Below are 26,998 nucleotides of genomic sequence, written 5' to 3'. Positions count from 1 at the left end.
GGGGACAGCTCGACAAGCTGCAGGGAGTGGAAACCCGAGTAGTAGGAACAGGAATGCTGTAGGGACGATCATTGTAAAGCTCAATAATACAGAGATGCATGCATCCAAGGCATCCCCGCTGATGTCCCCTGCAAGCACCTTATATACAGGTGGACATTATACAAAGAACGTACGCTCCTTCCATGAGCGGACGGGACACAAGTACGAAGTACGGATACGAGAGTACGACGAATACGGCAGGTGCTCACGAGTACGAGGACCATAATGATTGGTCCAATCAATCCGTCTTCGATTGGCCGCTGATGTACCCCAGAGTATGGAGTACATGGATGCGTCGATCGGGCCAGACAACCCCCGAGCAGACAGAACTCCCCACGCATAGGCTCCATCCTGTTCCCTGATTTCAGGGCAAACTTGAAGTCTCAGCGCTAGTTGCGCCGGATAGCACAGTCGCGTCAGGGACTGAACTCCAGGCGAGCGATTTCTCGGAAATCCCCAGCACAAAATCGTTTACTCGCTGGAATTTCCCTGGCGGGCCAGGGCATACTCGACATGATTTTCAGCGAGACCACTCCAAATAGCGGGACATGCCATACGCCTAGGCAGATTTGCAAACGTCGGTAAGACCCCGTTTAGCCGGCACAGCTCCATTTAAAGCGCCTACTACTCCGCACGCTATTCCATATGAACTAGCACTGTTCATAGCTTGAACAACTAGACCCATGAGGATATCAATGCTACATCATACCTGGTGTTGTCCTGCTCTCATGTCTATGTCCACCAAGTCATAAGTAGCTCTGTCTTCTTCAAGCACGACCAGAACACGCTGGATGCATGTTGATAAGATGGACCAGTACACTTTGGCGGTATACATAGTGGGAGAGTTAGCTCTTTGGACGGACTCTAACCGGACTTTAGTCTTTCCAAACTCTTCTCTTTAAGCACGCAAGGTTAAGTACGGTAGTGTATTTGTGGTGCCAATAATTCCACATCATTGCCCCACCACACAGAGCCGCGATACCGGTGAGCCAATCGTTATCCAGCGGGATGCCGCCAAGAGAAAACGACCTCCATTCGGTATGAGGGGAATATCTTTTTCTTAAGTCTCATACGTCGGCCCCACATATATTGGATGATTAAGGTTATTTTGAAGACTACTAAACTGTCCGAATGGATTATAAAAAGAATCTTTGGTATGTACAGCCTCTGCCTTAGCCCACCAGTGCGACATTGCCCAATCCAAGCTGACATCATGAGTTGCTCTAACGCATAAACACGAAACTGTTCTCCGGGGAGCGCAGCACACTGAGTTTAGTTTTGGCGAATTCGATCACCGGAAAATACCCTTGGAGAAAGAAGAATGGCCGGTTATCATAATTGGTTCGAGTATGGTCGGAATGACGCTGAGCATTCTGCTGGGGTATTGTGGGTGAGATCAATAACGAAAGCTATATATATTTCTATATTGATGATAGCTACGCAGCATAGAGACCATTTCCTTCGACCGACATCCATCAACAGCGACGCATCTTCGTGTCGCACTATTTTTATTAAGAACGATGGAGATTTTTAGGCAGTTGGGCTTGGATGGTGAGATGGAAATCGAGAGTGCATCCGATTTTGACTTGGATGCGGGACTGCTTATCGTGGACAAACTCATTGGGGGAGAAGTTCTCGCTGGAATGCAGGAGCCAGACCCAGCCCGAACTGCTAAGCTTACACCATGCAAGCGTTTGTGGCTAACACAAAATATGTTTGAACCGTTGCTTCGTCGCGGGGCGCATCGTTTCGGGGCAGAGCAATGTTTCGGGACACGAGTCGTGCACTACGAGGAGCAGAAGGATGGCGTTATAGTGGTTTGTTAAGACACCAGATCAGAAAAGTACATCAAGTACAAGACACAGTACCTGGTTGCGTGCGATGGGAATCGGAGCGCTACTCGGCGGAAGGAAGGAATTGAGTGGAAAGGGCCAGTAATTTTTGGCAACAATCTGTCGATCAACTTCAAGGCCAATCTTACACCCTATCTCGGCTCACGTGCAGTACATGGCATCACATACGTCAACAACAAAGACGTGTCTGCTGGCTTCCGACTTGAGAATGGTGGGAAGCGAGGATTTATGATCGTGGCCAAAACTGGAGAGAAAGACGACTTTGAGCCAGGCTCAAATACGGACAAAGAAGCATGGGAAGTTTTCTATACTACTTCAGGTTTGGACGAAACCTTTTCCTTGGAAATCGAGTCGGTCTCTTATTGGACCGTTGCGGCACTCAACTCGGAAAGATACTCTAGTGAAAAGTGGCCGAGTATTCCTTGCGGGCGATGCGGCACACGTAATGCCGCCAACGGGTGGAATGGGCGGCAATACAGGTATCAGGTAATAAGATCCTCGGTACTGCGGCTTAAAACGAAGTTGATACATGATAGGACGCCCATAACCTGGCATGGAAACTTGCGTACGTGATCAATCGAAAAGCGTCACCGTCATTGCCCAAGTCAAACACAATTGAGCGTCAGCCTGCAGCTGAACAAATCATGCAACAAGCATTCGCTCGATTAGCAAATTGGGTACTCAGGGATCCAAGGATCAACCATGACGAAGACCTTCCGGATGATACTTGCGAGCTTGGCTATCGGCACCCAGAGGGTGCCTTCGTTTCCGAACAGGTCCCCCCTGCACGCACGGTATGGGAAGACCCCCATACGTCCAGCACTCGGTACAAAGGTGCATTGCTCAAAAGGGTCGTTGACAACCGGAACCAGAATGCCTGTTTCCTGATTTGAGTTATTACTCCCACTTCCATATCATCGGCAACTGTGGACAGCAAAGACATCGGCGGAGTGGAAAGACATATACCTCAGCCTTAATCCTCATGAGCTATCCCAGAAAATCATAGCCCGTGAGGTTCTTTCAAATCCGCTAATACTCTTGTCATTGCCGGACATATACAACTCTGTTTAGCTCATTTGATAGTCCTGCATAGCATTTCTTCTATGATCCGAGAATACCAACAAAGCCAAAGTCTTTGTGAGTCCGATGTTAACCGTATGACGCGCATGCTTTTCTTACCAAGGAATGTGAAGAGGAACAGCTACATCACCGTCTGCAAAGCATGCGAATAATCAACGAAATCCAAAGCACTCAAGACGCCATCCACAGATCTTTATCAATTGAGCTTTTGTCTATGCATCCTTTGCTCCATTTGGACAAATTGAATTGGCGGCTGGCCGTGAAGGCAAGGATGAAGTCAAAGCTGCATACCAGAGTGCCAAAACTGGACCCGGGGCTACCAAGCCCGACAGGCGGTTTCAAATGCTGGCCATGCAGTCCGCTACTTACGTGAAATTTCCCCATCGCAGTTCACAAATTTCCATGCTATCATCACGTACCAGGTCAGCTTATGCCTGTGGATTTATGGAACACTCGCTGCCAATAATGCTCCATATTCAGCTGGTGGCATCCCGTCAATTATGTCACAGCAGTTTACTCTGGACACAGACGAGGAAGCCAAAATACAACAATGGATAAACCTTAATCGAGGCATCCCTGCCATCTGCAAAGGTCTCTCTAGTGACGGGGTGGAACATGGAGGTCAGATTCTGCTTTCTTCAACCCAGCATATTATGATCTGTCTATAGGAGCTGCTACCACACGAGCTTTTGACAGATAAAAGTCATGTGTTGATTGCATCAGTCTATGATATTATGTCTGCTCTCAGCACTGCTAGACCAGACCTTTGCCTTTCTTAGAATGGGAATCCGAGGTTTCCCTTTCACGGAAGAAAGGAGCAGCATTCTACCGATCCATCGTAAAGACTGCGAGAAGGAAACACAAACTTTAATACCCTTAGCAGTCAGAGTAATGTAGGCATGGTGGAGTAAGACCGCGGAACAGTTGATCTACAAACATTACAAGCAACTGTCAGCGCTCTAATATAATAATCGCTACAAAACTGTAAGAGATATCGCCAGGGCCCGATATTCCACAGGACTGAAAGCTCAAATAATTCCGAATCGACGATTCAGAATACCCTAGTCAGGCGTATATAGCTTCCCGCCGTTACATATATAGAAACACTAAATTAGGCTAATCAGCGGACAAGGAACCACACTTGACCGTGCAGCTCCCAGGTACTAGGGTATAGGGTAAGCCGGGCTGGACTCTAAGAGTGTATAATATACGGGATGATTGCGACAGGAGCAAGTGGCATTACCTCAATTATGAATACTCTCAACAGTCTGCAGGACATACCATATCATTCCCTGTCATCTTCGGCTTGGTGCAGACCCCCATTTTCTTGCGCTCCTTGCGACTCGGGATGTCGCTGTTCTTCCCTGGCATAAGACGACCCGGGTGTATGAAATTGAACAACACGAGAGCCAGCAGCATGGGCAGCGAGTCGAGGCAGTATTGGTAGGCCTCATGGGAGGGAACTGTGCTGTTGAGGCCCTGCCCGTATTCGCATAGACGGAAGATAATACGCAGCTTTTCTTCTTAGTTTGGCTTTATTCCACGGAAGGAAAGTGCTTACCGTGATGAAGACAAGACACGCGTAAAGGACATAGAGTAGCTGGAGAGCCTTTTTCGTGTCCGGTGGGTGTTGTCGCAGAATCTTGCGATGCAGGACGATGGCGCACACTACGAACAACAGAATGAAAAGCTGTTGCACGCCCACACCCGCCATGTAGATATGCAGCCCGGTCATCTCCGTGCTGTATGATATGTTGTTCCCGGCCGCCTGGGCTGCCCCATAGACTTGGATGATAAATGCACTATGCTTATTATTAGTCTAGATTTCAGTTACGAGTCGAAAAGAGAGGGAAAGCCATGCATGATGTCAAGAGTCACGAAGGAGAACCCAAAATGCCATGGCCGCATACGCATCACCCGCGCGTCGTCGGTGAAGTTCCACACCATCCGTCCCATGACCATGTACACAAATGCATTGGTCCAGAGCGGGGCAATGAGGATGAGTACAAACCATGCAGCGTAGTCATCGTAGCTGGCTGGGTTGAGGATACTAAGCACACGAAAGATGTAGGTCACTGTCTGAATCGTCCCGGACATGGCGATTACCCAGCAATAGAGTTTGCGATGCAGAATGGCCTGCGCGATATGGGCGAGAGTCGTTAAGCCAAAGAGCACAGTAAGCAAGTATGCGGCGCCGATGGATGGACAAAAGTTCCACATCGTATCCGGTGTCGTGAGGGCTGTTGAGCCGTCATTTATCTGGTTGGTGGCTGCAATGGGACGTATGGAGTACTGTACCTTTGCATTGTGTCATGGTGCTTATGATGATGTGGAAAAGTACTCCAGCGGAACCTGCGTGAGGATGATAATTCTTCACACGGATGCCATGGCTTTAAGCGCTGTTCTATCTCTATATCGCTGCCTGATGGCAAGAAGGTGTTGTGATCATGAAGCTTAGGGCTAGTATATAAGGCTATGTATCTCATTGGTACTCTCATATGCACACACCAATCACATTGCTGGTGCTATCCGGCACAGCCGTTGTCAGCAACTTAGCATGCCCTAGACTATTTTTAGACGGTGGGGGCCATTCGAGAGCAATCTCATATCTAACGAGGGCTAGCTGGATGGACTACCTATCGAGAAAGCTCCACATTCTGGTGTGTTCAGCAAGAGTCTAAGCTGTAAACCAGCATAATATAGTCTCAGAGAAACGGCGGGCGAGGGGTATAGTCCTTCGTGCCTTCCACTTCAGCCCAGGGTCGTGAATGAGGAACAACCAAGCAGAAACAGAGTTTCAAAAGTTCGCTGCATGCAGCCTCTCAGCACTAGTAACATGCCACGTCAATAAAAGCCCATGCTAGTAAAGATTGTGCCGCCAGCGTAGACTATGGCTGCCTGGTATATGACTAATATACTCGTCCAACCTGTACGCATGGTCTAAACGGGAAGTCCGACTTTCGACCTACCTGTTAGAGGGACACCATTCCCTTCTAGAAAATTATATAACTTACATCTTAATACCTAACGTGTCAATTTGGATTATATCGAACCATGAGCAGGGAACGGTTGGTAGGCCTCGAGTCGTCGAGCGCACGGAACAGGACAAAACTCTATTTTCCTTCGTCAAGGTCGTCGAAATATCCTTTGGCGTCTTGATACTGGGGGCTTTGATGTGGGAGGTGTAAAGAGATAAACCTGCCGAATGAGGCGCAGTGCATGCATATAAAGCTTGTAGGGAAGGCTAGTACTCGATAAGAGAGATTTAGATTATGATTGGCCGTAAGTGCGAAGCTTGTAATGTTTTGAATGGTGTTATCGCAGCATCTATGTCATGGCAGTAATACCTTTGAGGATGATGATTACAATGAGATATACGATTTTAAGATCCAAAAATATCGACAAAGGTTGGAAAGCACCGGAGTGAAAGCGCATAGGGTCATCCCATAGGCAGCGCCGGACCAACCCACCTGATCTAGAGCGTGAAAGTCAGGAGAGATTCCAGATGAAGCCACTGAGATGATGGTACCATCCCGTGCCATCACATGATGACAACCAGCCGCAGACCCCTACATAACTAGGTAATAACGATATCCCCGATTTGACGGCTTGTTATAAACGGAATTGCCGTGCGGATCTGCAAGCCTGCTGGGCCGACGTCATCCAGAAAGTGGTTTCTTGGAAGTTGGGTGCAATTGTCCAACCACGCCTCGGAGGAGCCCATGCTTGGCCGACATGGGCGATAGCGAACTCTTTCCCGGGTCAACTCTAAGTTGTGCATGAGATCACGGTGCTCCATATGAATTTCTCGGCAACCCACGTAACTTCGGGTTCTTGTCCTTTTCTTCGGAGGGAATCCGCAGATATTGCGTTGTCTCCTCGGCATCGAACCTACACCGAGTTCCCTTTCGAGTAGCGCCGAGTTCGCTGGACCTTTCGTGCTCCACATAAAACCTCACCCAGACTATCTCTGCAGACAGTTCCGATAATTCTCCGAGGCCATATTCCGCCCATCTCCGGACAGCACCCACGCTTCCCCACGTACTTCCCCTTTCCCCGGACGGTACATGTTGCCATCGGTGGACTATTGTGCATCGGGACTTGCCATGAAAATTTCCATGGAAATTCTGCGCAAATGAATTGCCAAGCCTAAGACGTCCTGTTGAACTCAGCCAAAGTATTAGAATGGCCAGCGTAAGCAAAGTGCAGCTGGCGTTCCGTAGATGACTTATTCAACTTCGACGGTCGTTCTTGAAGAGGCAGTAGAAAGAAGGCTCTTGAGCTTTTGCGCGTGGCAATTCGGCGCTAATCATAACCACAAAGCACGCCTAGTCTACTTGGCGGATTTGCGGGGCTTGGAAACGTGTTGCCTTTGCGGAGAACCCATGGGGAAGCTTGGCGACCCTCGATTCCAAGCCAGTAGAGTTGCCGATTGGTCAGGAGAATTGTGGTCGCGAGTGGCGTTGCATCCCGGAACCTTGGCAATGGACGTTGGATGGCGCTTTCATGCCGTAAAACATGGAGAATATGTTGACTAGTGGTGGTAACAACGGTCTCCTCGGCCAGGATTCTCCACCATCATAGTCCGTGTCTGGATTTCAAGGAAGATGGGCAAAGAACATGCGAGGGGTCATTGGCGCTCTTGTCGCGGGCTGGAGTGCGCAAGGCACCCCACACACCAACCTTGGCGATACGCTCGACTCTTCGAAACCTAAGAGGTGCTTGAGCCATAAAATGCCTCGAAGAGATCATATTCCGCTAACATCCATCTGCAGTGCTAATAACACAACACTGTGCCCTGTCAGTACATAAGGCGAGCGGCTCCTGCACCTCCTGTCACCTCTTCCCTCGTTTTCGCCAATCTTGGCACCAATAATTCACAGGACAGCGATGTTATTCACACGCCCCTCCAACGAGAAAGGAGCTGCCTGGCCAGCCATCTTGGTCGGACTGTTCGCCGCGTTCGGTGGTATCCTCTATGGCTACGACACTGGGACCATCTCAGGCATCCAGACTATGCCCTACTGGATCGAGGAGTTCGACAACCCGAACGCAGGCCGCATCGCCCTAATCGTTTCCATCTTGTCAGTTGGCACCTTCGTTGGTGCCCTCGCAGCGGGTATCATGGCAGACATTACTGGGCGACGATGGGGAATCATCCTGTCGGCCATGTTGCCTTTCAATCTCGGTGTCGCCCTCCAAACTGCCGCTACATCGCAGCCTCTGTTCATTGCTGGTCGCTTTTTTGCAGGTCTTGGAGTTGGCCTGATTTCTGCCCAGAGTGTGTTGATCGGCAGAAGCTCTTTCGAATTTATGGCTAATTGTTCCAGTCCCGATGTACCAGTCCGAGACTCTACCCAAATGGATCAGAGGCGCAGTTGTTGGATCTTACCAGCTTTGTATCACAATCGGCCTGTTCCTGGCTGCCATTGTGAATTGGGCAACGCAGCACCGGCCGGACAGTGGTATGTCCAATAGTCGAGGCAGTTTGACTTCATGACACCGCAAGGCTAACAAAGCTATAGGAAGCTACCGTATCCCTCTTGCAATTCAATTCGCATGGGCTCTCATTCTTGTGAGCTCCCCCTATGACATGATACAATGCAAGACTCTATAACTAATTGCAAACAGGCCGGCGGCCTCTTCTTCCTCCCCGAGACCCCTCGTTTTCTTATCAAAAAGGGCAACGACACCCAAGCTCTTCGATCATTGGTTTTTCTTCGCCGCTTGAGTGCTGATGATCCTGACCTTCTTGCCGAGATGGAAGAGTTGAAGAACAATTGGGAGTATGAGAAGTCCATTGGCTCTGCTTCGTACCTTGAATGCTTCAAGGGAACTGCTGGTAAACGTACCATCACGGGAATCATACTTCAGTCACTTCAGCAGCTGGTGGGTATCAATTTCATCATCTATTATGGGACAAGCTACTTTGCCGAGAATGTGCAAGGTCTGCCCGACTCCTTCATCCTGCAGGTGATTGTCAACTCCATTAACGTGGTCATGACGCTTCCTGGGCTGTGGGCAATTGACCGCTTCGGGCGACGACCTGTTCTACTGACGGGAGCACTCGGTATGGGTGTCTCGCAATATATTGTTGCGGCTTGTGGCGCCGCCACCCCGACTTCGAATTTTACGTCGCAGTGCGCCCAGTTCGCTTTTATTTGCATATATATCTCTTTCTTCGGTAGAGTGAACTCGATCATGCCCCGGTGAACTCGCACTAACACATGCAAAAGCATCTACCTTCGGTCCCTGCGCCTGGGTTGTCACAGGAGAGATCTTCTCCCTCCAGACTCGTGCCAAAGGTCTTTCCATGACCACTGCAGCAAACTGGTTCTTCAATTGGCTACTCTCTTACATTACGCCATACCTCACTGGAGCGCTTAACCCAACCCAATCGAACGTGTTCTGGATTTGGGGTAGCTTCTGCTGGATTGCGTTCGTCTTCACATTTACCATGATCTATGAGACCAAGGGCCTGTCCCTTGAACAGGTCAATGAGCTTTATGAAAGTGTGTCAAAGGCCTGGAGGAGCGCTAATTACCGTTCTGAGCTCCGTAGGATGTCTGTTTCTGAAGCCTATCGCAAGGAGTCGGTGGATGAAGAGACGAAGCCTTCGGAAATGGCTTGTGAAGATTCTAGCAAAGTCTGATTTGCTACCTGGTGCCAGTTTGCAAGTCCTGTCACCAAAGCGACCCTTTATCGAATCCCATCATATCGGGATAAGCTGGTCATCCTCATTTCGTTCGAAAGAGCCTTGATGATAGGTAAATAGGCACTCCCTCTCACTGTTGGGGCCTCACGGCTCGTTATATACAAGGATGTGATATAATAGCTATGATTGGAAAATATAATTCTACCAGCGAAAGGAATTATGTGATATAGAAGGTATGATTGGACAGTCCAAAGAATCCGCAAATGAGTAAATGACGTCGGGTCTGCGCAGACCTACAACAATCCTTGAATAGAATGTACAACCCTATACCTAAATGACAGCGATCCATTATCCTTGGGCCTTTTAAACGATACAATGAAAATAGACTTTGCAGCAGACCTATGCCCAGACGTTCTCCGCCGGACGCTGAATGGAGTCCGAGTTATCGAATTCAGCACGCTTCCATTCAGTGAAAGCATCAGGCTAGACCTTCTCGATAGTGATCTGTCTACTATAAAAAGGAATACAGAATACCACTTCATGGTCAATGACACCATGGCACTCCTCACGGCTCGAGAAGTGGCCTCCAACTTCTCAAACCTGTATACGAGCATTGCAGACGTGACCAGGCCTGCAGTGGACTTCTCCATCTTGCTAGATAATATGAATCTCGTCATTCTTAGAATAGGATGCGTATCTTCTGAAGATCTGAAATATGCTATAACTAACGCTAGATCTGTGCTTATTAAAGCCGGTATCTTCTTGCCCTATAAAGCTCTGACAAGTATTCTGGTAATATATTGCTCTAAGCCTTATCTTTTGACTCTTCTGACTTAGAGTAGGTAAAAATAGGATGTTTCCAGTCCAATGTCCCTTAACTCCTTCGCGAAAATAATTTTAAGAAGATTGTTCCCATCATATTAGAGTGCGCCTTGAGAGAGCCTTCTGGTATGGTGATATTTAGCCAGCTACTACAGAGAAGTATAGTCTAAGTACTGTCTGCCAGCCCAGAGGTGGCTTTGCTACATCTTTCACAGTTGAAAAATCTAATTTATCAAGAGTTCGCTGCGTCGGGGGTTGTGTTGACGGAGCATTTCCTACCGCAGCAAAGGATGTTAGCAAATCCTATTGTTCAAGCCATCCGGGTCCCTCTGATAGAGAACTGTGAACGAAGATATAAATCTACCCGATAAAGGTATCACTAGTATTGAGTAATAAATAGGTTATGCTCATGGGCTCAAGTAGACTTCGCCAGAATTCGCCATGGGCTCAAGCGGCCCAACCCGACCAACTCTAGTTAGGACCACCAGAGGTCCATAATTCAGTTATACCTAGGGATAGCAATTACTAGCGGAAATAACTCATCTCCAGGATTTGTTGTGTGACATATTATAGTGACCTGCTGCCCTTTTCTCTTCCTTTCCTCTTCGCTTCCTCCGATTAGTATTCTAGTTGAACTTCTACGGATATATTTCCATAATTTTCTTTGGGACAGTTACCGGGAAAGCAAAATTGCATAAAGATTGGACTACTGTATGGCTAAGTCTGGAATAGAATCACTCCTAATCCACAATAGCCTCTGCTATCTGGAGACCGGCTGTAATGAGATTGCTCACAGTCATAACCGCAATGACTACCTGCCGCGTGTCTTCCTCGATATCATTCACGGCCAATGCATACGAGATCCGGCTGATATAAGAAGTCAGATTTGATACTTCTCCGATAATCGCAGCTGACCGGTCTTTTCCAGCGGGATCTTTAGCAAGCTCGACAAAATGTTTGATTGTTGCGGCAGCACCAACACCGACCAGTAAAACATTGATCCCCGCACCCATACCGCGTGGGTCTTTGGCTGTGGGTAATCCCAATTTGGCCAGCTTCTTCTGGCCATAGCTACTGAACACAACTTTGGAGACTACAGTCGTGACACTAGTGGCAGTGCTAAGCGCACTGAAAATAGGTTCCTGAAGTGGATCCCTGGGCGACACTATATCTGCCACTCCTTGGGATGCTGCCCCAATGAACCCAAGAATGGCTGATGGTGTGGACATCGGGTTGTCTCCAGTGGGAGACTCGGCTTCTACAGCGTTTACAAATGCACCAATGACCCCGCAGATTCCACTCACGGAGTGTCCGGCGATGAAAATAGCGTCCTGTAGGACGGTTGGCTGGCTTGGGGTAGAAGTAGCCGACGCAGAGGCAAGGCGCGAGACGGGCATGTCATAGACGGTTCTGGAAGCGACTGAGAACGATGCTGGAGGATGCAACGTGTCAATTAGATCATTCCAGCTCCCGGCATCGATCACGGACTGTACATCCTTGTTGTCCGGGAAAGGAGGCTCTCCCTTTGCGATCTTATATACGACAGTGTAGCAGACAGCAGCAACCCAGGTAAAAAGGTCTAGGAAGGAGATATCTGGAATACCGATGGCATTCAGAATATCGGATATTATGGGGATATGCAGCTTGGCGTCCACCATACCCACTACTGCTGTAGCCAGATCCTGGAGTAGATCCAGGAGGGCATCGACCACCACCTCCACACTGGCAAGAATCCCATCGACTAAGATAGCCACGATCTTCTTGATGGCATCCTCAACAGTCATCGTCGCGAATTGCTTGGCCACTTCTCCAATCTGGTCGCGAAAGCCGGAAATCACTTTATCTTCTTTGGACAGGGCGCTGTGTAGATCGTCAAGCGCTTTCTGAACCGGGTCTTTATTGATATCTCCTAAAAACGGCGAGTCGGCGACGACACTGACACTGTTGGCATTGTTCTTGTAATGATGAGCCAGCAGCTGGGATCCAGATGTTTGGTTCTTGGAGTTGCTCTTGCTGCTGCTCGACGCAGGCTTGCTGACGGTATCCCCAAGAGGTGACCAGTCGACGTCAGCCCATTCGTTGAGGGATGCCTCCACATATTCGATTTTGTTGTTAAAGGTACTCTTGGCATCCCCAATGCTGTCAATCTGGTGCTGAAAGAACTGTTTCGAAATATTGTACAGCACATTCTTGGTCCGTTTGATGTCGTCCCATTCAAACAAGAACTCTATGAATTGAATGATCGCCTTGATTGCCGTCTTGATGGCATTGAAAATCCACTCGACTGCAGCAACAACAGCCTCCACAGTGTCTAGAATGGCACGATAGATATCTCCGGCGATCGTCGCGATGAAGTGCCATGCCTGCGTTGCCTCATGCCAAATAACCTCGACCACGGCTTCAACGCCAGACTCGAACCAACTGAAAAGGTCCCCAATTCCGATTAGGATATTATCACCAAAGTCCCCGCTTGACGTGGCTCGAAGGTTGCCGTGAAGCTTTTGTCCTGCAGGCTTTGTAGTCTTAACGTGAGCATACGCCTTGTTGAGCCCTTCCATATTTGCGGCGACCTTGTCGAGGTCGCTATCCTTGGTCGATGACTCGACCAACGGGCTTTTTTTCGGTGTCCCTACCACTCCCCCTCCACATGTCTTTGATGGGAAGCTGGCATCACGGAGGGAGTCTTTGGAATTGAGCTTTCCAAGCTTTTCAAAAGATTTCTCCATCGGGTTGATGGCAGTAGTTGTCACGCCTCCATCCGTTGAAACTATGAGCGTTGCACCGTTGATATTCGGGGTCTCCTCAATTACTGTCATCGAGCCTGTGCTGTCCGCCTCAACCTCGATCGGACTCTGCCCAAGTACGTAATACAATCCGTTAATATAAACCGGTGTGCGCGACGCGGTTGAAACCTTCAGAGTGGCACCGCTGGCGGCCAAGTCATTCTCATCCATAACATGAATAAAGGTCGTGTAAGACTTGAAGACGAGGGCTTTTTCAGTGGTTGAAGCTGGCGCCAGCTTCAGATTCTGTGGCTTCCACAGACTATTGATATCCTGGGTGATCTTGCCTAGCTTGCCTCCACCAGATGTGAATATGGTGTTTCCCCCGTCTGCCCTGTTCACGTACGCCGAAATCTGCTCCACCCCGTTGGCGATAGGGACTGGGACATTCCATGCTCTCTGGTCCGTCACATTTTCGATATGACATGAAAGGCAATAGACCTGATCACTTCCGTTCTTTCCGAAGAGAGTCAATACTCCTTGGTGGATCATGGCGCGCAACACTACAGTTCCAGAAAGCAGGCTATTGGTCAGGACCGCGTCCGCTGTAGCATCATCCTTTTGCTTCTCGGCTGCTATACGGTACAGGGTCTCGCCATTGAGGATATACAGGTCTGTCTCGCCATTTCCATTCCGAGCAGTGGCTATAGCAGATGGAATCTTGTTGTCGGGCAGCTTGAACCGGGTTGGAAGGGGCGGTCCATCGCCGAAGATGTTTTCAAGCGGCACATAATCAAGCTGAGCGCTCCCTCCAGCGGTTCCAGCAGTGTAGACTCCGTCGACCCTGCCACGGTGCACTCATCCAATACAACTTTGATAAGATCCGGCGGCGATATCGACCGGGACATCATGTTTAACCCATCGACTACCGGAGGTTTCAGACGGATCGACATAGTAGCGTGCGATATCCTTGATCGTAGATGATCCAGCTCGGTCAACATCAACAACAAGGTATTGTTTCTGGCTATCCGTCTCCGCAAACCAGATACCTGCAACGGTAATGCTTGATTGTGTCTCGTTAGCAGCATCAAACGGGACCAATGTCCATTCCGGTTTCTTCGTCCAGGCGGTGTCTGAGTTGGAATTCTTCAGCGATACAAAAAGATTGTCTTTCCCTTCCACTCGAACAGCCATGGCCATTCCAATAGTTTGATCAAGAGCACTCTGCCCAACATCGAATGTCCTCACCGTCGCATCCTTCTTTCCCGGGAGTTGCGAGCTGATCGTTGTTGTAGAAAGATCAATCTGCGCCCAACCTGTACTATGCTGGCCGCTGCTCTCTTCGATAACGTGGAATACATTGGAAGAGTCGATGCCAAACAGCAGGGTGTGGCCATCCTTTGTCTGGAGGGCTTCGAACTTATTTTTCGGGGAAACTATCTCGCCTTGGATGTAGTTTTGGATCAATTCGGTGTCGTAGGAAAGAACAAGTTTCTTTCCCGAATTGTCTGTGGTGGCCATCATGCTCGACCAGTTCAAAGGAAGTCAAGGGGAATTATTCTGGGTGGAGGGGAGTGCAAGTCTTGTCTGATTGCAAGACGAACCGCGCAGACGACTGTATATGTAGACTGTCGATACTGTCGATCGACTTCACTCATCCTGTCTGCTATGGGAGGTGTGTTAGTATGAGGGATTTCATTGCAGCTAATCGCTTCTCCAAATCAAGGTAAAATCATTCAGCTGAGACTAGGTCTATCTTTTCCACTTTGAGAATAACAACACATTCCCGTGAAGAATCGATTGGGTTTTTGCCGGCGGGGTATCAAACAGCTGAACAACGCAGGATCGGAACGATTGGCCCGCATGAACGGGTGGATCTACAAACCATGGCACTAAGCGTCTGCATGCATGAGCTGAAGTCTTCAGAGTTAGCTCCCACGGTGCCAGCAAAGCTCTCGCCCGTCCAAAGATAGTTGCCTCCAGAGGTTGCCTAGCTGCCTCGTCAGCTTTCCATTTCTTCCGTTGTGTCTTACGAGCGAAAGCTGACGGTGATCCATCAGATGTTCAGCTGCTATGTCTTTCTTTCCTGCCCAAAGCAGGCGCTTGCATGATATGCCACGTAACAGAAATCGATCAGCCCTCGACCCGCTCACTGTAACATGGCGAATGAATGAGCATATCAACGGAGGCACGGAGGCTGTATATCTAGAAGGCAGCGAACGCTCGCTTCCTGGTCACGAAGAGCCATCCAAAACCTCTTTGAAATCTATCATTCCTCTTAAACAAACGACTAATACCACTGATCTGCATCATCATGGGTGCCGATACAGAATCACATCTGTCTGGTTCTGACTTCCACTACGACTTCAAGAATGGCGACAAAACGATCAAGACTGGGTACGACTTTGTCGTGTCAACTACCGAGACCAGCATCAACGATGGTCTCCGTGCCTACCTCAATAACTCTGATCAACCGGTGCAGTATCTTTGCTTCCTCGTGGACAGCCAAGGCAATGTTGACAAAACCATCACGCTGGATGAACTGCTCAAACTCACTAAAAATGTGAACCCATTCACAACTCCTGCCGGCAAGGTTGATCAAGCAGTCTGGCAGCCCCTGGTAGATGCCAAATTTCGATATGGCATTAAATTGCAAATGGGAATTCCGCCGGGGTTGCTGCCTAAGGATTTGGATATTGTGGAATTTGCCGACGAGGATGCAACCCATGTACGGTTCAGGCTGTACTGCTCAGAGGTGTCCATCATCGAGTTCCAGATCCCTAGTGGATGGGGGTCCACTGATCACACGCTGGTCCTCCACAGCCAGCCAGCCGGCAAGCCCTGGTATGCAGAGATGAAAGTGAACCTCAAGGTCGAAGATTTAGACACACAGCTAAACACGACATACCTAAACAACCATCCCACTGTCAAGCAAGAGATAAAAGACAAGCTCAAGAACCTCAAGGACACAGCCTTCAGCTTGCAGCAGTTGCTGTATGACCTTGACAGCGCCACACTCGATAGCACCCCTGATTTTCCCGGCCTCCACGAGGGATCTGATGTCTTCCCTCTTCTTCAGAAGACGTTCAGCGGCACTTGGAGCAAATCTGCAGCCGAAAAGGGGCTTCCGCTTGTCGCCATCGCGGCCGTCGCGCAGTCCAATGACAGCTCCCCATTGGTGATGAGTGACTACCAGCGCCATGTCAGTCTGCAAACGACTAAAGAGGGCAAAAAATTCAGAACCTTGGATTACTTCTGCCTCACAGGCAATAAGAAGCTCCCATCTAATCCATCGCTTCCCAAATTCACTTGGAATTGGGTAGTTCCCGAAGACAAGGCGACCAAGAGTGGGACTATGGCCATCAACCGGACCACCTTTGCCAACTACCTCAAGGACCAATTGGTCCCTCATGCCCAAAAGTACTGCGGACACCCCATTGTCAAGGTGACGGGCGATGACGACCCCTTGAAACCCCATATTAACTTCTTTCCTGTCCGAATAGAATATGGAAAGGACCCCGATAAGATTGAAGTTACAGAGAAGGGTAAAGATGTCATCCATCTATCCTACGAGGGCTATGGCGAGGACAAAGCCCATAGTGGGCTGTTCCGGCTGTACGGGGCAGTGGAAGTTTGGAATAAATACAACTGCTCCGTCACGTTTGCTGGCAGTTCCATGACGATTGAACAGCATCATGTGGTCCGTTTCTTCGTCCAGAAGAACTCCACTACAGATGACATCAATGCCATCGACAGGAAGTCAACCGTCTCATATAGCCTTCAGGTTAACGATCATGGAAGGTTGGAGACCGTTAAAGGCAAGTCTAGCGACGAGGACAAGTCCCAGAGAGGCGATAGGAGCCTTTTCATTGACACCTTCTCTGGGATCAACGCAGTCGTCAACAGTCTTAAGGGTGTCGATCTTGCACCACCCGAATTGGAGTCAATCAACGGAGATAAATTGCAGTCTTTCATCTTTCCGGGGTCAAAGGCGTTCGCGTACAAGTCGGTCAACTTCTCTGATTACCAGGATCTAGTGTGCGACATTACTTATGCAAACCCCAGCTAGCCTCCTGATACCTGGCATATCGAAATTTGGTGTGGTCAATGCTTGTTTATAGACGGCACAGCTCTATGCAGTCCTTACTATATACACATACACATCTCCAGTCGAGTAATTTCCCATATCGATGTACCTATGATGATTGAGTTGTTAGTCATTTGCAAGTACTTCTAGTCTCAACCCTAGATAGCTATACATTTTGCACAGGAAGAACAGACATAGCTTACCTGTATTTTGATATATCGCAAAGCGGCCAATAAGTAGCAGGTCTTGTAATGAAGCAAGTCCATTGGACAAAGCGCTCTCATCAAAGCACTCTAATGCTGACAGATAGCAGGCATACGGGTGGTTTTTAAGTTCGCCGTTACGATAGGGGGAATCGAGCCGATAGCAGAATCATGAATCATTCAAAGATATCGCGTTTTGGGATATTCTGGGGATCAGGAGCTATGTTATCTTCAAAGTCGCATGCAAATGTTCTGTAGTACAGATTCTGGACGTGGTAACCCGAACAAGCTATAAACAACAGCACCTTTTCCCTCAAACCAAGCTCAGCTCGGTAGTATAGTAGGTATCAAATATCAATTGCCCATCGTGACGAGGCGGAAGATAGGCGGAATTTACGCGTGCCTCTGTTGGTCTGGAGCCGGTGGACAAACTTTGCCGCAACGTAGGACCGTGCTCACGCCACTCAGAATGATCAAAAAGATGACACATAAAGCTGTGTTCATTGGTTATATCTACTCCTCTCGGGGTTTGTTGACCAATTTGCTTCAGTCCGCCGCTTTCGAAAAAACTCGAAGTGCGTCTGAGAATTGGGAGTTTCAAGACTCCAGAGGCGCTGGGAATATCCGTGGGGTCTGAGGACTTTGGTCCGCTGAGTCTAGTTTCTCCTCAAGCAATCTAACATCGTGTTCAAGCACACTGATCTACCTAGAAACGACATCAGTGTCGGGTCTTCACCGGTGAACTTGTTGAACGCGACGGGTTGACATACTCTCGGGAAACAACTCGTTCTCCTTGACAGAGTGTCACAAATCCTTGGTCATGTTTTACACAAAGCGAACACTTTGGTCGAAGATCGTCACACTGTCTTGTTCAATTTGAGCTTGAGCTTGCTTGTCCATGGCGCTACCGTAAACTGGGCATACTTGGCTTTGACTAACGAGTGCTGGGTCGGAAAATGTCCGGTCATCGGAGGATATCCGGTGACTGGATTTGCAACTTGAAGGCGGTCAGCAACTTTGGTGCAAAGTCTAGTATTTGAATCTACAATAGTATCTGTTGTACTGCGAATGCTATATAATTTATAGAGAATGTATTGACCGATATGCCTCATGGAACTCTGTGAGACCAGGGAAATGATTTTAGTAATTGTTCTCGTAATCTTTATATACAACTTCATTCTCGGTGCATCCACACACAAGCAACTGTCAAAATATATATCATGTTCATGGTCATATGGACCTTCGTATTACTGATATTCAACTGAAGTTTCAACCTGCCACGGCTAACTACTAGGATGGGCGTATGCACTAGTATGACTAGACTACATATCTGAAATTATTTTGAACGGCGCTTCGCTCATCATCGTTCAAATGAGAAATGAAAATCGTATCGTTGATGTCCCCTTCGGCCGCCAGCTTCTCGAATTTCTTGTTCGACCGCTGAAGCAAGAACCGAAGTGTCAGGATGCACGCCATCCCAAGCGCCTGGAAGGCTAGCAGACAGCCCCAAGACTGCCGATATGCAGGCTCGTACTCGTCCAACCAAAAGTAGTTGGCGAAAAGAGAAGCAATATTAGCGCATGTATTGGCAAGTCCAATTGCGACAGCACGCTTGATTGGCGGCTGTGTAAGAGTAGAGGAGAGCCATGCGTATGTCGTCGAGTACACACCAAATGTACCACAGCAAACCAGGAAAGTAAACGCGTAGCGGGCCCAAAGCTGGCCCGAGACTGCAATGAGGAGAATGGTGCCAACCATTGCCAATGCTTGAGATATTCCAGAAGGGATGGAACGGATCTGCTTCCTGTCTGCAACCCATGCCCAAGACAGGGACCACCAGAATGCCACGAAATATGGCGGAGATGTAAGCAGGAGTACAATCGTATTATTCTCAAAGCCAAGTTGCTTGATCAATGTCGGAAAGAAGTGAGAGTACGAAATAGACGCAGTAGTGGACATTTGTAAGCAAGCGAAGATCCATGTCCGAGCGTCTTTTACTGCCCATGCGATGCCACGCATAATAGGGACCTCTTCATCGTTCACGGTGCTAGTTCCCGAGTCAACAGCGAGACGGGCCTGAGCCACAACCTTCTCGGAATCCGTGAGCCATTTGGTTGTACTAGGGAAGTCCGGGAGGACTACTAGTGCGAGGCATCCTAGGACGACTGTAGCAAGACCCTCGAGGATGAAAAGCCATCTCCATGCCGCCAGGCCGGCAACGCCTCCCATTCCGGAGAGAATCCCGGCCGATATGAGACCAGCAAACGCGTTGGACAGCAGGATTCCGCAAACCAATAACGCCATCCTGACGCCAATTTCACGTTTTGTATACCAGCAACTAAGATAGTATACCGCACCGGGGAAGAACGGGGCTTCCACAAAGCCAAGAAAGAATCGGACAAGCAGGATGCCCGGGGTGCTTTGTGTAGCGGCCGTGCATCCACTAGTAATGGCCCAAAGAATCATACATGTTGGCTAGATATACAATCAATACCAGTAGTGCACATGGGAAAGATTGATACACTTACCAGATATATGGAGGGACGGAATTTTGTCATCATGATGGTCGATGGGAGTTGCATGAGGATGTAACCAGCAGAAAAGATGGATATTGCCGTTTGGTACTCGGCGCCTTTGAGGCCAGTATCTTCTTGAAGGCCATACAAGCGAGCTTGAGTGATCGAGTTTCGATCCAGGTAGTTGAAAAGATAGATTACCACAATCAGAGGGAGAATTCGAGCGTCGATTTTGCGTAATAGCTCTTTTTCCACCTTGGAGCGGAACTCCGGCTCGTAGGAATGATAGGTAGCTACCAAATCCAGAGCATTCTCATCTTGAACATGTTCTACCCAGTTGTCTTTCTGGTCTTTACTCTGCACCTCTTGGCTATCGGGACTGGACTTCGTTGGGGGGAGTGGGGAAGCCATCTCACTGGCTGAATGTCTGAGCGATGAAGAACTGGGAGCAAATAGTGATAGCTTCTGGCACCAATCTGCGAGGATTACTTGGCATATTTATGGGGTTGACTGCTACTCCGCAGCCCTTAGACAAGAACAAGTGACGGCAATTTTCCCCGGACAGAAAAGCTTATGTTCCCCAGAATTTTGGCCCATCGGAAAGTTACCGAAGCCATGTTGGCTCTCTTATAAAGCGGGGGACAGTACGGCAAAATCCCGATAGCTATCAGGGTGAAAAATAAAAGGAAAGCAACGAGAAGAAGAAGAAAAACAAATCATATATCACATTCATTGAAGATGGACGGAATGTGGGATACGCATATCCATTGCCTTGATCCTATCCACTATCCATACAAATCAACGTGCGCCTACACCCCTCCGGCGGCACCTTTGGAGGACTTGATTCGCAGTACACCAGCAACGCAGATCGTCCTAGTCCAGGCTTCCGTAGAAGATGGGTTTGATGGATTGGCGGCTCACCTTGCTCGGATTCATACTGAGTATCCGAACGTCTTGGCTCGCGGGATCATATGCATGGACGAGAATTGGAGCCTATTGAAAACTGAAGACTTTGACAATCTACACGCCTTGGGTGTTCGATACTGTCGAATTCATGGAGTCCATGGAGGGGTTAATATGGATGCTCAGAGTTTGCAGCGACAGATCCGTCACTTTGCCACATCTTACCCTTCAATACATTTAAATTGGGGTCTATCTGCCCAATTTCCACTTGCAACATGGAGCTCCTTGAAGTCGTTGTTCCTAGAGGATGCCGACGTGAAGAAGTTACGAATTGTTGCGGATCATGTTGGCAATATAGTGCCAAGTGACATCGCCAGCCCCATATTCAAAGACTTTCTTGAAATGGTTCGCGTTGGCAGATTGAATGTTAAAATATCGGCCCTTTATCGCAGGTGTGGAGAGGACATTTCGAAGATGAAGTCTATTGTCCAGAGGATTGCCGATACTGCGCCATCTGCGCTCATCTGGGGGAGTGACTGGCCTCATGTTGATGCATCTCAAGTAAAATCCACAGAGGTGCCACCCACGGCAGATATCAAGCGAGAGCTCTCCGAACTGCAGGATTGGTTATCCAAGGATCAATTCCGGAAGATGCTGGTGGACAACCCACAGCGCCTCTTCGGAGCTTGAAACAGTGCTCAATTACATAGAAATGAGTACATGCTACTAGATCTGAGCTGCCATTGTCGACCCAATTCCTGAACCGTGGGTTTGTGTTGATGGCTCACTCGATGAGCTGGATATCTGGTATTTCGGGAGCCTATGTATGTAATATAGCTCAGAAGGAAGAATATATGTTAGATACATGGGCTATATAAACTCTTAGCAAATTTTGATGTATGTAAAGAGCGTATTGTGAGGATTAAAATTCCAATAATGCACTACTGTAAATGATTTCGTAGGCGACGGACAGAATCCGAATTATCCGCGCGAACTTTCCGGCTTCCCCGTTTCCTACCCCAAGCCTTGTTCAGGCGCGCGGTGAAAGGCTTAAATCGGGCATAAGCACTTCCACTCCATGCCGGAAACACCCAATTCGTCGCGTCAACAAGGCCGTCAGGCTTTTGAGAGCTGTTGGAAGCGAAAAAAAGGCTTGGTTCATCACGACTGCGTATGCATGGCCCCGTAGACCACGTCATGTGCCAACGACAGGTTCTCTCACTGGGCAAGAAGCGGACGGAAAAAGCCCGATAACGCCTTACCTGCATTTCATGTGTTGAGGTCGATGCCCAGTGTGTTCCTCGGACATTCGCCATTGAGCCAATCGCGAACAGCGGAGGCAGTTTGTCTCACTCGATTCCAAGGTGATCTACCTGTTATTTCCCCTTCTTATTGTTGCAGCTTATTGACTCCAGCTAGCTATGTGGGGACATTAAAGAGGAAACGGGGTGACTCGGAAGGCAAACAACACTTTCAGTTGAAACATACCTAAAGAAACATCCAGATTAATACGACCTTTCGTTGCTAGCACATGAGTACGCCATAATGAAAAACCCTCTGACAAACTCATTATTGGAACGATAGAACATGCCGGTGATGGATATCAAAGTATCAACACTAGTATGAGATGATATTACCAACGATTGCGGTGGTTTAAAGAACCATATTCCCAGAGACACTAGAGTGGTGGATTTGAGTAACAGTGGCTCAACTGAAAAGCAATACAACAACCCGTGCGCGCTCTCAGAACCATACTAGGGGATTAGCACCATCTAGTTAGAACGTGCTTACTATCTCATTATCCGAAATATGTAATAGCTTAGGGACAAGAGCCATTTACAGGTTCATTCTAGCAGCAAGCCATTCGCCGCCAAATTGAATTCCTGTGCTTTGCATTCCCCTTGATCCTGCTCTTACTCAGACGTTCGTTCTCAGCTGGCATTCTCCAAGAATTGTCTTCTGTAGTCTGGGCATCGGCACTCCTGCTGATGTAGGCCTTTGCTTCTAGTATCGCACACGGACAGACGAAGCCGACTCTCCGCGTGATATTGAGCGATGTTTGTTCTAGAACGTCCCCTGTAGAACTGTTTTCGGGCCAGGAAATCTCGGCCTTCACATTAATCAACCTGGCCAACTCCCGAAGTGGCTACAAGATCTGCTGCTCTTGCTCTGATATCATATCTATGCGTCCGTTGTAGCTGTATTCGTTGTTTATCCACAGGTGCAAGTCTTGAAGCCCTCTCATACTTTGAAGAGTAGCGCACATATCCTCCCATCTTGTAAACCACAGAGGATGCTGAAAGTCGTCGAAACTCGTTCGATGCTTGGCTATGTGGTAGCAGAACTCGATGGATCTTATGGCATGATATTGAGTAATTGGCAGGATTCCTCGCAACTCAGTCAGAATAAGAAGGTCATCCCTATCCTGTGCTATGATGCTGGCGGTGATGATAAAGGCAAGGAGAGTGACTGCCTCAGCATAGCTAGTACGTGTCCATTGGTGTTAGGGATGGTATTATTTACAAAGAAAAATGGGCCGTTGTGTGTCACAATTCTGCGGTCTGACTCACATCTGGCGGCATACCACAAGAAGGTTGGACTTCTTCCACGGTGGCAGTCGTTCCCGGCGTGTTAATCCACTCGGTGAGTATACCGTACACGCATAGCATTGGGAGTTGTCACCGTTGCCACACCGTTCCGGAGAGTTGCACATTCTGTCCGGACAAGGGCAATGGATTCCACTGGACACGTCATGCCGTATAAAGTGGATGGTCTTCGTGCCGAAAGCGAGTTCATATATCCTTCGGCGTATTTCTGACGGCAGCTTTGCTATTAGCAGACTTTGCGGCTGCAATGTGGTCTTTTCAATGTCAATTGTGTCGGTGGGTTGGAGTGGTAGTGACACCTCGGCTGTCCTGTCTTTTGGTGCGTGCGAGGTCGAATAAACGGAGCATCTCTCGCAGAGCGATTTGCTGAAAGCAACCCGCATTCTAGGAGCGACGGCCCAAAGGCGAGAAAGGTCTATTGCCTGTCTTCATGTAGCTCGAGGGGATGTACAATTTATAATGCGGCTTGCTTGGGGCTGTGTTTTGGGGCTGTGTTTTGGGGCTGTGCTGCCTCGTATCTTCCCGACCTTTACCTTTCGAACATGCAAAGCACCGAAATGAGCCACCCTGAATGGTATATTTTACACGACCAAGACGTGAGGTGATAAATCACCAGGCACTGCGATCAAGAGTCGCTCGAGTTAAGCAGCAGGAAAATCCCTATCAAAAAAGAAAACCGTGCCTGGAGGATGAATTGGATATTGCAGTCCGGGGCATGATTCCTAGGCACGGGACAATTGATTCGCTGACATGGATCACAGCGTACGTTTGCCGTAATGTCGAATCCCGTATAGCGTGTCTATTGTTGATCTTGACTAATATGACAAACAGATCTAGGAATTGCATACTCTCTCAAGGTTGAAACCTTGAAACCATCAATGAAAATGAGGGAGCAAAAATAGCTGGTGCCGGATACCAGCGACCCCCAGACTCTCCAATATAAGAAGCTTCAAACACCGGTACCAAGTACCCGAATTGCTTCCAAAACCACTGTTTCTGACTTCCGGAGATCTTCTGAGGGTTTTCTCCTGTCCTCTGGTGTCAGGTTCTCAAGCCACCAGGGCGCTATGTTGTCCTCTAATCGAGAAAGCCAGGTGGCCTCTTTCCAATGTTCTTCTTTGATGCCATTCATAGGAGTTTTCATGCCGCAGACTTCGAGTCTATTCAGGTATGCTTCGTAAAACGCATTGGGCCAGTCGCCTTCATTCGCCACGGAATCATTGACAAACTCATCTAATTCAGGGAAAAACCCAGAAAACTCAAAGTCAATAATCCCTGTGATCCTCGTGTGATCCACAGACATCAAAACGTTGCGTGGAGAAAGGTCGTAGTGTGTGAATAAGAAAGGATATTTCCCATTGCTTATTCCGAGCTGCGGTAATCGAACCGCGATAAAGTCTCTGATTGGAGCTATTAAATGCCTATTTCCAGCAAATATATCGAGTGCCTGAAGCTTCTGGAGCCGTGTCTCAAGCCTCACTCGATAGTACTGAAGCTGGCTTATGATAGGCTCAACAACTTTGACACCAAAACCAGGCATATTTGAAGAAGACGCAATGCGCAAACCAGCAACTTCTACTGAATTTGGATCTTGGTCCTTCCCATGAGGCAATCCACATGCAAGGTTTCCAGCGCTCGCCCAAGTAGGGAGCGACTCTCTCCAGCGGTAGACTATATCCGCCAGTTGCTCGCCGACAACCTTGAGCTTGTCTGTATCCAAATGCAACGTCGACAAGGGAATTCCGGGAAGCCGGGTCATCAAGATCCAGCCCTGAAGTTGTCCGTCGGTGTCGGAATGAATCTCTAATTCCTTTTTTACTGGGGTCCCGGCGACAGTCAACTTGTGGACGAGGGAATTCTTGCTATCGGACCACGCAAGAGCCCTTGGTGCTGGAATTTCGGGCACGAAATATTCGAGAAGCGACAAGCAGGACACCTCATTTTCGCTTTTGGTCTGGTCGAAAAACTTTCCGTTCAATTTCAAAACCATATCATTGACCGTTCCGCTGTTTAGGCCGTGTAGACGCAGCTCTTCGGGAACATATATCTTCAAAAAATAGATGCGATTGTTGAACGATTTGCCATGCTCCAGGGGATCAATCGTTAGTATGCTGCATCCAGGAACAAGCGACTTAATTATGCTGACAATGGTTTCGCGCGAGAAATAAACTCCGTGAGTTGGGTGAGTCTCTGGAGTAGTCTCACGCGAACGTAAAGTGCTGTCCATGAAGGCGGGGTTCCAATGTGAACGAAAGCTTGGAAATCGAATGCTCTAGGACGGGCGATGCGTGTGATGCACGGCAATCGTGGTGAGAGAGGAGGGTGAAGGCCGACGATGCCAGCTTTTGGAACCACCAGTCCATATGGTATCAGCCAGCGGGGTCCCAAAGAAGACTAGCGCATCTCGGAATATCTTCCGGAAAAGACATCCATTACCAGAACACCTCCCCCAAGGTCCATGTTAAGCTCTGGTGGAGGTGATCTGGTGAAAGATGACATGTCCTTGATCAACCTGGAAAGCAGGACAGCAAAGGCGCTCTGCGATATTTTCTGACTAATTCAAATGCTCTCGAAGCTGCCTTACACACTGAAGCATCAGGTATCTGTGTTAGAGATCGAAATACGCCGTCTCTGGCTCAGCGTTACTTTGCACTCAGGACATTCGTCGCTCCATTCGCATCAATATCCTAACACGATGATCGATACGGACCAGTTATTGAGCACGTTGATTGGTCTCCACAATAAGCATGCCCTTGTCCTCGTGCACGTCAACAATTGTCGTCGCAAGGTTCTTATCCAGGAAGACACTCTGGCACCACACTTCAGGACCCTTGAACGATGATCATGCCAGGGCCGGATTTCGAGAGTGCCACGAATATTCGGAGCTCTGGCGATGAAGGGATGTATGGGCTCATGGGTGTGGATATGTTTGGTTGCTCAAGTACTGAGCTATGAAATTGACCTTCCTTGTACATATAATCGAGCACTATCACGATTACAAAACTGAAGAGATAATCTTCTAAGGTCAGAATCTGCCGAGGCTCCGCAGCGTCCGAAGACCGCTAGTACTGTCACGTACCGTAACAAAACAAGGTTCCTGTATTTTCCGATACCCGTCATACAGTACGGACAGAGAGCACATCGTATATCCTACTACTGCTACTACTACCACTACCTCTAATAGTAGTACTATAGTGTCTGGGGATCTCACGTTTCTACATGCAAAAAACCTCCTTCTCACGCCTCTGCATATCGAAGTGTGAAGTTCCATCAATCGCTTCGTCGATCTCCTGAAGTGTCTTACCGTTCGTTTGGACCCAGAAATATATATAACTAGAATAAAGAGCACATTCCAACTTTCATTCATGATATAGGATTTCCATCCTGATAGGAATGGAGGGAGAGCCGTCTCCATAATTCAGCATGGCGTTCTGGTAATGATGTCTTACCCTGTCTCAGCCACGGGCACTGAGGTAAGAGTGTATTGGAGCCTCGTGTTGTATACAATTTT

General features: G+C 48.4%; 8 protein-coding genes across 8 annotated transcripts; 4 read left to right on the top strand and 4 right to left on the bottom strand.

The window, feature by feature from the left end:
* Nucleotides 1–1,360: 1,360 nt before the first annotated feature.
* On the top strand, nucleotides 1,361–1,865 carry AO090003001558 (uncharacterized protein; the record flags this gene model as incomplete). Its single annotated transcript, XM_023235373.1, has 2 exons — nucleotides 1,361–1,429; nucleotides 1,476–1,865. 2 exons carry the CDS (start codon nucleotides 1,361–1,363, stop codon nucleotides 1,863–1,865), a joined length of 459 nt encoding a protein of 152 aa, XP_023090398.1.
* Nucleotides 1,866–7,862: 5,997 nt separating this feature from the next.
* On the top strand, nucleotides 7,863–9,624 carry AO090003001556 (uncharacterized protein; the record flags this gene model as incomplete). The annotated part of the gene is made up of 5 exons (XM_001820540.1): nucleotides 7,863–8,253; nucleotides 8,303–8,437; nucleotides 8,498–8,547; nucleotides 8,604–9,156; nucleotides 9,209–9,624. 5 exons carry the CDS (start codon nucleotides 7,863–7,865, stop codon nucleotides 9,622–9,624), a joined length of 1,545 nt encoding a protein of 514 aa, XP_001820592.1.
* Nucleotides 9,625–11,189: 1,565 nt separating this feature from the next.
* Nucleotides 11,190–13,724, bottom strand: AO090003001555 (uncharacterized protein; the record flags this gene model as incomplete). Its single annotated transcript, XM_023235372.1, has 1 exon — nucleotides 11,190–13,724. The coding sequence occupies one exon, from the start codon at nucleotides 13,722–13,724 to the stop codon at nucleotides 11,190–11,192; it is 2,535 nt and encodes an 844-aa protein (XP_023090397.1).
* Nucleotides 13,725–14,030: 306 nt separating this feature from the next.
* Nucleotides 14,031–14,693, bottom strand: AO090003001554 (uncharacterized protein; the record flags this gene model as incomplete). The annotated part of the gene is made up of 1 exon (XM_023235371.1): nucleotides 14,031–14,693. The coding sequence occupies one exon, from the start codon at nucleotides 14,691–14,693 to the stop codon at nucleotides 14,031–14,033; it is 663 nt and encodes a 220-aa protein (XP_023090396.1).
* Nucleotides 14,694–15,486: 793 nt separating this feature from the next.
* On the top strand, nucleotides 15,487–17,241 carry AO090003001553 (uncharacterized protein; the record flags this gene model as incomplete). The annotated part of the gene is made up of 1 exon (XM_001820537.3): nucleotides 15,487–17,241. One exon carries the CDS (start codon nucleotides 15,487–15,489, stop codon nucleotides 17,239–17,241), a length of 1,755 nt encoding a protein of 584 aa, XP_001820589.1.
* A 1,538-nt stretch (nucleotides 17,242–18,779) lies between these two features.
* AO090003001552 (uncharacterized protein) lies at nucleotides 18,780–20,389 on the bottom strand (the record flags this gene model as incomplete). The annotated part of the gene is made up of 2 exons (XM_001820536.1): nucleotides 18,780–19,937; nucleotides 19,991–20,389. 2 exons carry the CDS (start codon nucleotides 20,387–20,389, stop codon nucleotides 18,780–18,782), a joined length of 1,557 nt encoding a protein of 518 aa, XP_001820588.1.
* Nucleotides 20,390–21,055: 666 nt separating this feature from the next.
* Nucleotides 21,056–21,571, top strand: AO090003001551 (uncharacterized protein; the record flags this gene model as incomplete). Its single annotated transcript, XM_001820535.3, has 1 exon — nucleotides 21,056–21,571. One exon carries the CDS (start codon nucleotides 21,056–21,058, stop codon nucleotides 21,569–21,571), a length of 516 nt encoding a protein of 171 aa, XP_001820587.3.
* A 2,557-nt stretch (nucleotides 21,572–24,128) lies between these two features.
* Nucleotides 24,129–25,714, bottom strand: AO090003001550 (phosphotransferase family protein; the record flags this gene model as incomplete). Its single annotated transcript, XM_023235370.1, has 3 exons — nucleotides 24,129–24,147; nucleotides 24,336–24,389; nucleotides 24,717–25,714. 3 exons carry the CDS (start codon nucleotides 25,712–25,714, stop codon nucleotides 24,129–24,131), a joined length of 1,071 nt encoding a protein of 356 aa, XP_023090395.1.
* Nucleotides 25,715–26,998: the final 1,284 nt, after the last annotated feature.

Source organism: Aspergillus oryzae, chromosome 2, assembly GCF_000184455.2.
Source record: "Aspergillus oryzae RIB40 DNA, chromosome 2".
Taxonomy (NCBI): Eukaryota; Fungi; Ascomycota; class Eurotiomycetes; order Eurotiales; family Aspergillaceae; genus Aspergillus; species Aspergillus oryzae.
Note: the sequence above shows the minus strand (reverse complement) of the source record. Positions and strands in the feature narration are given on the sequence as shown.